Source organism: Vigna angularis, chromosome 9 (genome assembly GCF_016808095.1).
Source record: "Vigna angularis cultivar LongXiaoDou No.4 chromosome 9, ASM1680809v1, whole genome shotgun sequence".
In the NCBI taxonomy this organism is placed as follows: domain Eukaryota; kingdom Viridiplantae; phylum Streptophyta; class Magnoliopsida; order Fabales; family Fabaceae; genus Vigna; species Vigna angularis.
Window position 1 is genome coordinate 2,305,907 of NC_068978.1, and position 8,645 is coordinate 2,314,551.

The window sequence follows — 8,645 nt, forward strand, 5'->3', positions numbered from 1 at the left end:
TAATTTTAACTAAAAAGTAACTCTATATATATTTAATCTTAAAAAACATTCCAAATTTTATTATAAAATATAGGAATTTAAATTGTTTAGCAAGATTTTTAATTCAAATTTTGGTAATAAAGACCAGAAGAAATACAAAATAGGTTTTATCTAATCAAATCGATCTATTTGTCTCAGTTTGACAAGTTAAAATTTAATGTATCTTTCAGATGTTAAAAGTTAAAAGTAAATAACAATAATAATAATAATAATAGTAACATTAATAAATAATAATATTAATAAACTAAAATAAAAAATTAAACTTGTATTGCTTTCAGTCTTGTAATTATGGTCCCTAATCCATTAACTAAAAAAAATCATACTTGAATACTAATTATTAAACATAGTTTAATATAACTTCCAACGAAAATCTTGCAGCAAATTTGAAATCACATAAATGTTTCAGTCATTGATTTCAAAATACGTCAGAAGTAATGAATGAGAAAACCCTCTTCACATTCTATTCGGGATCTCACTGCTTCCACCAATCAAACAAAAAACATACCTGCTTATGTCTGCTTTCGATTAATTAAACAATTTTTTTTTCTCTTTTCTTCGTGAAATATGCCAATATAGTCTAAAATTAAAACTACAACTATATAAACCAAGCATAAGTAGCCAAATTTGATTTTACATATTTTTTTTATACAATAAATTTTCATACTTGTACTTACTGCAATACGATTTCATGCAGATACAGAGATAAAAACGATTAAATTTTTTTGTTGGTGTAGAACTTGTAACTAGTAAGAATGTAAGTTTAATTTTTACTGTAATTTTTTATTAAAAAAGTAATTTGTAAATATTTTTTAAACTAATTTTGCAGTAAATATTTTGTTTATGAGTAATGCATGGGCAAGTCTGATGTATATAATACTATGAGTTTTAGAAATCTAAAACATTTAATTTTTATGAATAAAAAAAGGAAAATGATTAAAGAAAGTTTAATTAAAGAGAAAAAGAATATGAGTGGATGGAGAAGAACAAGATGTGGGTCCCAAAGCTCATGAAAGTGGGTCCCACTTTCTCACAAAGACCATCCACTCCTCACTGTTGAGTGTTTATAAAAGCAGCTGCAAAGCACCACCCTTTTCCTCCAACAAAGAACCTCCACATAAAGTAGCTTAATCTCCCAAAAGGGTGAAAACAAATCAAAAACAAAAATATATCACTGTTGTTGCTCACTCTTTCAAGCTGCAACCTACCATTTTTTTTTTCTTCCTTTCACACTGTTTTCTCTTCAATCATTCTGCATAAAGGAGGAGACTTGCACGCAGGACAAAAAGCATTCTTCTCTGCTTCTGACATTCCTCTCTCCACACGTTGAAGCATAGAATAAAGTGTTCAAGGGCCACTGCTTTACCAAGCTGAGGAACAGCACAACAAGGGTGTTGTTTTTTATTGCTGTTTTTAATTTTTTGTTGTCATGAGCTTCAACAAGCTCATTGTGTGGAATGTGCCTCTGCTCTTGGTGGTGGTGTTTGCATGGTCACTGATCGGTCATGCTTCGGCTTCTGTGTCCTATGACCATAAAGCTATCACCATCAATGGACAAAGAAGGATACTGCTTTCTGGTTCCATTCACTACCCCAGAAGCACACCTGAGGTACTTTACTCAAATGTGTTTCGTAGTTTCATCCATTTTAACTTTCTACCAAATGGGTGCCTTAAAGTTTCTCCCTTTTCAGATGTGGCCAGATCTTATTCAGAAGGCAAAGGAAGGAGGTTTGGATGTGATTCAAACTTATGTTTTCTGGAATGGGCATGAGCCTTCACCCGGCAAAGTAAGAACTTAAGAAACAATGTTTGAAAATATGCATTTGTTATTATTTTAACGAATTTAGTTGTTGGGAATTATCACAATATTTTTTCTTTTGGATACTGTAGTATTACTTTGGGGGAAACTATGATCTGGTGAGGTTCATAAAGCTGGTGCAGCAAGCAGGCCTTTATGTTAACCTCAGAATTGGTCCTTATGTTTGTGCTGAATGGAACTTCGGGTAATGAAAGAGATGAATTTCCTATTTGCATAGGCAAAAAGTCCTTGCTGATACAGTAACTAGGAGTTTTCTTAACAGCTTAATCTCATTCGTTTTTCAGAGGTTTCCCTGTTTGGCTCAAGTACATTCCAGGTATCAGCTTCAGGACAGACAATGGACCGTTTAAGGTAAGATAAGAATCACTCTAAAGTATCATACAAGAATTCTCCTTTTTTTTCATATGTTTCATGTTTTGAATTGTCTACTAATACACTTTTTTTCTTTTTAAATGTTGCTGTGGTTAAGTTTCAAATGGAAAGATTTACCAGGAAGATTGTGGATATGATGAAAGCAGAAAGGTTATTTGAGTCTCAGGGTGGTCCAATAATTCTATCTCAGGTAGATTACATATTCAGCTACCCTCTGCTCAATCCAATAGAGTGTTTATATTTTCATGTAGCTTTTTTAGTTTGAAAATAGTTACAGCCTTGTTGCTCAAAATAAACTGGAGATACACATATAGAGAAAAAATTCACTGATTTTTACCTTTGCAAAATTTTTGCACAGATCGAAAATGAATATGGACCTATGGAGTATGAAGTTGGTGCTCCCGGTAGAGCCTACACACAATGGGCAGCTCATATGGCTGTAGGACTTGGCACTGGGGTTCCATGGATCATGTGCAAGCAAGATGATGCTCCGGATCCTGTTGTAAGCTCAGCTTATTTGTACCTTTTACACACATTTTCTCTAATCATTATAGCTTGTTGTCTTTGGTGGGGATACTAGAGACAGTATGTTTTGTCCATTTGCCTAATGGAAGAAATGAGTGATTATTCCTATTTGTACATAGTTGGTATCAGTCCTTGTTCAGTCCTTTCACTATTGTTCTCATTATCATACCTGGTTAGTTATTAACCGTTATAATCATATGAAATTATCCTTTTTTACTTACGGTGGAAACTGAAAATCTGACATTCTTGTCAATTTTCATTGTTAGTGATGGAGAGAGAAATATATTGTTTTATATCCTCAATATATATTATATTTGCATGAGTGCATTTAAAACCAATAATTCCAATCAGGATCAAAGTCCACATCTTAATTCTAAACTATTTTTTTTTTTTGCAGATTAACACTTGCAATGGCTTTTATTGTGATTATTTTTCTCCAAATAAGGCTTACAAACCAAAGATGTGGACAGAGGCTTGGACTGGCTGGTATGATAAATTTGAAGGTTTTATTTTGTGGGTTGTTACTTCTTAGAGATGCTCATTTCCTGTGTTACACTTTTAAACATGTAGGTTTACTGAGTTTGGAGGTGCAGTTCCTGAAAGACCTGCTGAGGACTTGGCATTTTCAATTGCAAGGTTTATACAGAAAGGGGGATCATATGTCAACTATTATATGGTAAATTGAACTTTTCTTGATTTCATTGTGATTCACTCTTGAATAGTTAACTAATCCCCTTTGTTTTGTTCATTCTAGTATCACGGGGGAACAAATTTTGGTCGAACTGCTGGTGGTCCCTTTATTGCTACGAGCTATGATTATGATGCACCTCTTGATGAATATGGTATACATAAAGATGAAAACAGAGTTCTCACACACACACACACACACACACATATATATATATATATATATATATATATATATATATATATATATATATATATATATATATATATATATATATTTCATGAATGGTTTTTTAGTTATTTATTATGTTCTATGCAGGATTGGCGAGACAGCCAAAGTGGGGTCATCTGAAAGATTTACATAGAGCAATAAAACTGTGTGAACCTGCTTTAATATCAGGAGATCCTACTGTACAACGGCTTGGGAACTATGAAGAGGTATAACTTTATTTAGTTTTCTGAGAATTATTTGTGAAACTGCTATGGAACTAGTCTAAGCTTTCAACTTTCATAACCAATGTACAGGCTCATGTCTTTAGATCAAGGTCTGGAGCTTGTGCTGCATTCCTTGCAAACTACAATCCGCAATCTTATGCAACAGTGGCATTTGGAAATCAACATTACAATCTGCCTCCTTGGTCTATAAGCATTCTTCCTAACTGCAAGCACACTGTTTATAACACTGCAAGGGTGAGTCAAATTAAACTAACTTTAAGTTCACATTACTAGAGATGGGATAAATGTTTCTTATGATAGAGATTTTATATATGTGAAGCATGATCAAATATACACTGTTTAGTTGGTCTGAGTAAATTTTTTCAATAATGAGTTATATGCAGTAGTAGTTCTTGTGACTTTTTTGTTCTGTGAAGGTAGGCAGACAAAAGGGACAAATGATATTTCTTTTTGGAGTCTTACTTACATTCTTTGTCTCTTGTTTGAACCTAGTTTCAATTTCAATGAGAAACGATATTCTTTTGAATAACGCTTGAACTGAAGATTTCAGCAGTAATGCTAATTCGAAATCTCTTTACAGGTTGGTTCTCAGAGCACAACAATGAAGATGAGTCGTGTTCCTATTCATGGAGGACTATCTTGGAAAGCGTTTAACGAAGAGACAACCACTACTGATGATAGTTCCTTCACGGTGACTGGCCTGTTGGAGCAGATAAATGCAACCAGAGATTTGTCTGACTACCTGTGGTACTCCACGGAGTGAGTGTGACCTATAACTCTGCAATGTTCTTACTTTAATTTCTCTTAACCATTATTGATAGATTTGCTCATTTTTGTTTCTAGACTATGAATGCTTATGTTGTTTCTTTTCTTGGCAGTGTTGTGATCAATCCCAATGAAGAATTTTTGAGGAATGGAAAATATCCTTATCTTACAGTTTTTTCTGCTGGGCATGCTTTGCATGTTTTTATCAACAATCAGTTGGCAGGTGAGCAGTACACTGCTGGTTCACTTCACGCTGTTTTTCAGTAACACTAATGATTTAAACTACAAGGATGTATTACTACAAATATTCAATTTCTATAATTTTTTCTTTTTATTTAATGATGTGATCCAAGAGGAAGAAGAGGGAATCTTTTAAGTACTTTTGAGAATTGAATGGATTGGACAAGTGCACTTTATATATATGTAATGACACGATCAAGTAGCTTATCCAATACTTGATGGACATGACCATAGATAATGTTACCATTCTTCTCTTAAATTTCTTTCCAAAACTGGTCAAACACTGAAGTACCTCTCAGAAATAAGTTGAGTTTTCAGTGAGAAAGGTTAGAAAAACAGATAAAGAAAAGGAAAAGGAATGCTTTGGTGTAGGTTTCATTGAATTACCGCTAAGGGTTTTCTTTCACGGGTCACTATTTTATTTTGCTTCATCTTTGATACATTGAACCAACTATTTATCTTCTTGTGGTCAGGAACTGCATATGGAAGCTTAGAGGCCCCCAAACTAACCTTTAGTGAAAGTGTGAGGCTCAGAGCTGGTGTTAACAAAATCTCCCTTTTAAGTGTTGCAGTTGGGCTTCCGGTTTGTTCTCTATGTCCCTCTCTCTTGTGTGAACACTGACATGACTAAATGATATCAGATGCACCTCTGCACTTCCAACAAATCTGATTGTTTAGAATTTTAAACTCTGGTTATAAACATGACTATATATTTATTCATCTGCTACCTGTTATTGACACACAGAATGTTGGTCCACATTTTGAAAGATGGAATGCTGGTGTTCTTGGCCCAATAACATTAAGTGGTCTCAATGAGGGGAGAAGAGACTTAACTTGGCAAAAGTGGTCATACAAGGTTCTTTTCAAACGTTCTGCTTGCTTTCTCTTTCTCATTATTGCTTTAATTTGCCTGAGATTCATTTGAATGCTTGTTTTAGGTTGGTCTTAAAGGTGAAGCCTTGAATCTACATTCTCTTAGTGGAAGCTCCTCTGTTGAGTGGCTTCAGGGGTATTTAGTTTCTAGAAGACAGCCATTGACATGGTACAAAGTGAGTATTGTGATACCTCTACTACCCTGCAAAAAGTTTTCATCTTTCCATTGATTCTGGGGTCAGCCACGGACTTCATGAAACTTACTTTGAAAAAGAAAACTGTGATTGGACTGGGGAAATTGTTAACATATGCCAAAAAGCTAGTGTAAATGCAACAAAAAGGGACCATTTTTTGGCTGTAAAAGTAATGTCCTTTGTATACTTTTGCAGACTACCTTTGATGCCCCAGTTGGAGTTGCACCATTGGCTTTAGACATGGCCAGTATGGGCAAAGGTCAAGTGTGGATAAATGGACAGAGTCTGGGCCGCTACTGGCCTGCTTACAAAGCATCTGGTTCTTGTGGTTACTGTAACTATGCAGGGACTTACAATGAGAAAAAATGTGGAAGTAAATGTGGCGAGCCTTCTCAAAGATGGTGAGAAATGTCTAGCTTGTTCTTGAATTTTGTTTAACGTTGGTTAGAAACCATTGTCATACTAATTGCTGTCTGATAATGTCAGGTACCATGTTCCTCATTCTTGGCTGAAGCCAACCGGAAATTTACTGGTTGTGTTTGAGGAATTGGGTGGGGATCCGAATGGGATCTTTTTGGTTAGAAGGGATATTGACAGTGTATGCGCTGATATCTATGAGTGGCAGCCAAATCTTGTTAGTTATGAAATGCAAGCTTCTGGCAAAGTCAAAAGTCCTGTGAGGCCAAAAGCACATTTGTCATGTGGTCCTGGACAAAAAATCTCATCAATCAAGTTTGCTAGCTTTGGCACTCCAGTAGGATCTTGTGGAAGCTACCGTGAAGGAAGTTGTCATGCTCACAAGTCATATGATGCTTTCCAGAAGGTAAAACGAATTTGGCTTCTCTGTTGTTGTTTTTCTGTGTTGTTCCTCTGCAATGCCTTCAAAATACATTCACATTGATTTTGATGTTTTAAAAAATATTACAAAACCCAATAGAGAATCTGGACTTGTATTTGTTCAATGCTTTTCTGGGGATTGTTTCTTTCCAAGCTTTAAAAATATCATTATTAGGCCAAGTGATCAATTTAAAGTTTATGGTATTGAATACATTATTTGATTATGACTTTATTGTTGCAGAATTGTGTTGGGCAAAGCTGGTGTACAGTGACAGTGTCTCCTGAAATTTTTGGAGGAGATCCATGTCCAAGTGTGATGAAGAAGCTCTCAGTGGAAGCTGTTTGCACCTGATCATTTTCAATCTCTGAAAATAAGTGGAATAAAGGTTCCATATTGATTTATTGAAGCTAAGTTTACACGTGTAGATCACCACAGACATTGATTTGGCTTTACCAAGGTGAAGTTGCAGATGAAGACAACACACCATGTGGTTGAAAAGCCTCTTGGGATGATTGTGGATTTGTGTGTATATAATGGTGTTGTGCTTGTTATACTGAGGTGGAGAAAGGTGAAAAGTTACCTTATGCACATTGAGACTACATTGATTTAGTCCATGTGCAAATTGGTTTTTGTATGTGTGGAAGTCTCTTGCTTCCTGTAATGTATTGATATTTTGTAGGAGAAAGCAATTTGGTGCTTTCTTATTAGAAAACTTCCGAAAATGTATTAAGGTCAGGCATGTTAATTCAATGATGTTTTGCTTATGCTTGTTCTTCTTGTTTTGTGTGTTACTAATACACTTTTTTATTTTTAGTTGAAGTATATTAAAAATTGCAAAATTATTTAAACAGGATGGCAGAGACTCCGATATTTTCACTGGGTCAATGTTATGAATTTGTGGTTTTAATTTTTCTTGTAAGAAATTTTAAAATATATTAAACTCTGGACTACCAGTGATAAATTTAATATGATTATTTTTGTATCTTTTTCGTTGTCTACGGCATAGATTGAGAAGAAACAAGAAATATAAGTCTTGCATTAATTGAATAGTTTTTTTTTGTTAAGATTGAGATGATCTACGTAGGATTCTTCGGTCGTTTCTTGGTCTTGAGGGTATCAATTTCAGGGGAAAGTAATTGTAAAACTACTTTGATGCTCTCAAGTTCGTATGTGTGGATATCAATTAATGCAGTCATATGATCTAATAATATCAATGAATATCTTGAGAATGGGATTATGTTATTCTTAATTTTTTTTTAGTCATGACAATTGTTTTAAAATATTTGTCATCGACATAATTGTAGAGATATTCCCAACTTTGTCCAACTTTTTAATAGAAGTAATACTTATCGATGAAATTAGTATTTATAATTTCATCTAGTGCCTCTCATAGAAATTGACAAGTCTCTAATTTTATATGTATAGAAAGGTTCACACCAAACTTATCATAGGAAACCAATCGTTCAAATGTTAACTAGGTTAATAATCAGGTTTAACATTAAATTCTGATTAATCTAATCCTAACAAAAGATCTATAAAAAAACCTATAAATAAAAGTTTAAAATTGTTTAAACATGTACATCATCATATTTAATACTTTTTTATCAATCACAACTATTTGACGTTTCTTGAGTAATCCGTACACTTAACATTTAGTCTAAACCTTTTCTTGGATATCTTCAAATAACTAAACTATAGTTTTCTAGATCCACAAATTTAGAGAAACTCATCTCAGTTATTAGAAATAGGTAGTATATGTTAAGATATGCCAAATATTCTATTAAAGGATATTAGGCAATCAAATATTGTGTTAGTTATAATTTAGATATTATTATAATTT

The 8,645-nt window shown here is 33.8% G+C and overlaps 1 protein-coding gene across 1 annotated transcript; it reads left to right on the top strand.

Annotated features, from left to right (window-relative positions):
• The first annotated feature begins 1,131 nt into the window (after window positions 1–1,131).
• LOC108323345 (beta-galactosidase 1) lies at window positions 1,132–7,569 on the top strand. The gene is made up of 19 exons (XM_017555770.2): window positions 1,132–1,645; window positions 1,728–1,823; window positions 1,927–2,039; window positions 2,140–2,206; window positions 2,325–2,417; window positions 2,586–2,729; window positions 3,150–3,238; window positions 3,323–3,428; window positions 3,507–3,594; window positions 3,759–3,877; window positions 3,965–4,129; window positions 4,476–4,654; window positions 4,774–4,883; window positions 5,374–5,483; window positions 5,646–5,756; window positions 5,839–5,949; window positions 6,163–6,368; window positions 6,454–6,790; window positions 7,046–7,569. The coding sequence occupies exons 1-19, from the start codon at window positions 1,466–1,468 to the stop codon at window positions 7,154–7,156; spliced, it is 2,535 nt and encodes an 844-aa protein (XP_017411259.1). The 5' UTR covers window positions 1,132–1,465; the 3' UTR covers window positions 7,157–7,569.
• Window positions 7,570–8,645: the final 1,076 nt, after the last annotated feature.

Coding starts and splice junctions, on each gene's coding strand:
- LOC108323345 (XM_017555770.2), top strand. CDS start 1,466: ATGAGCTTCAACAAGCTCATTGTGTGGAATGTGCCTCTGCTCTTGGTG. Junction 4,884..5,373: donor TATCAACAATCAGTTGGCAG/GTGAGCAGTACA, acceptor TCTTGTGGTCAG/GAACTGCATATGGAAGCTTA. Junction 6,369..6,453: donor GGCGAGCCTTCTCAAAGATG/GTGAGAAATGTC, acceptor TGATAATGTCAG/GTACCATGTTCCTCATTCTT.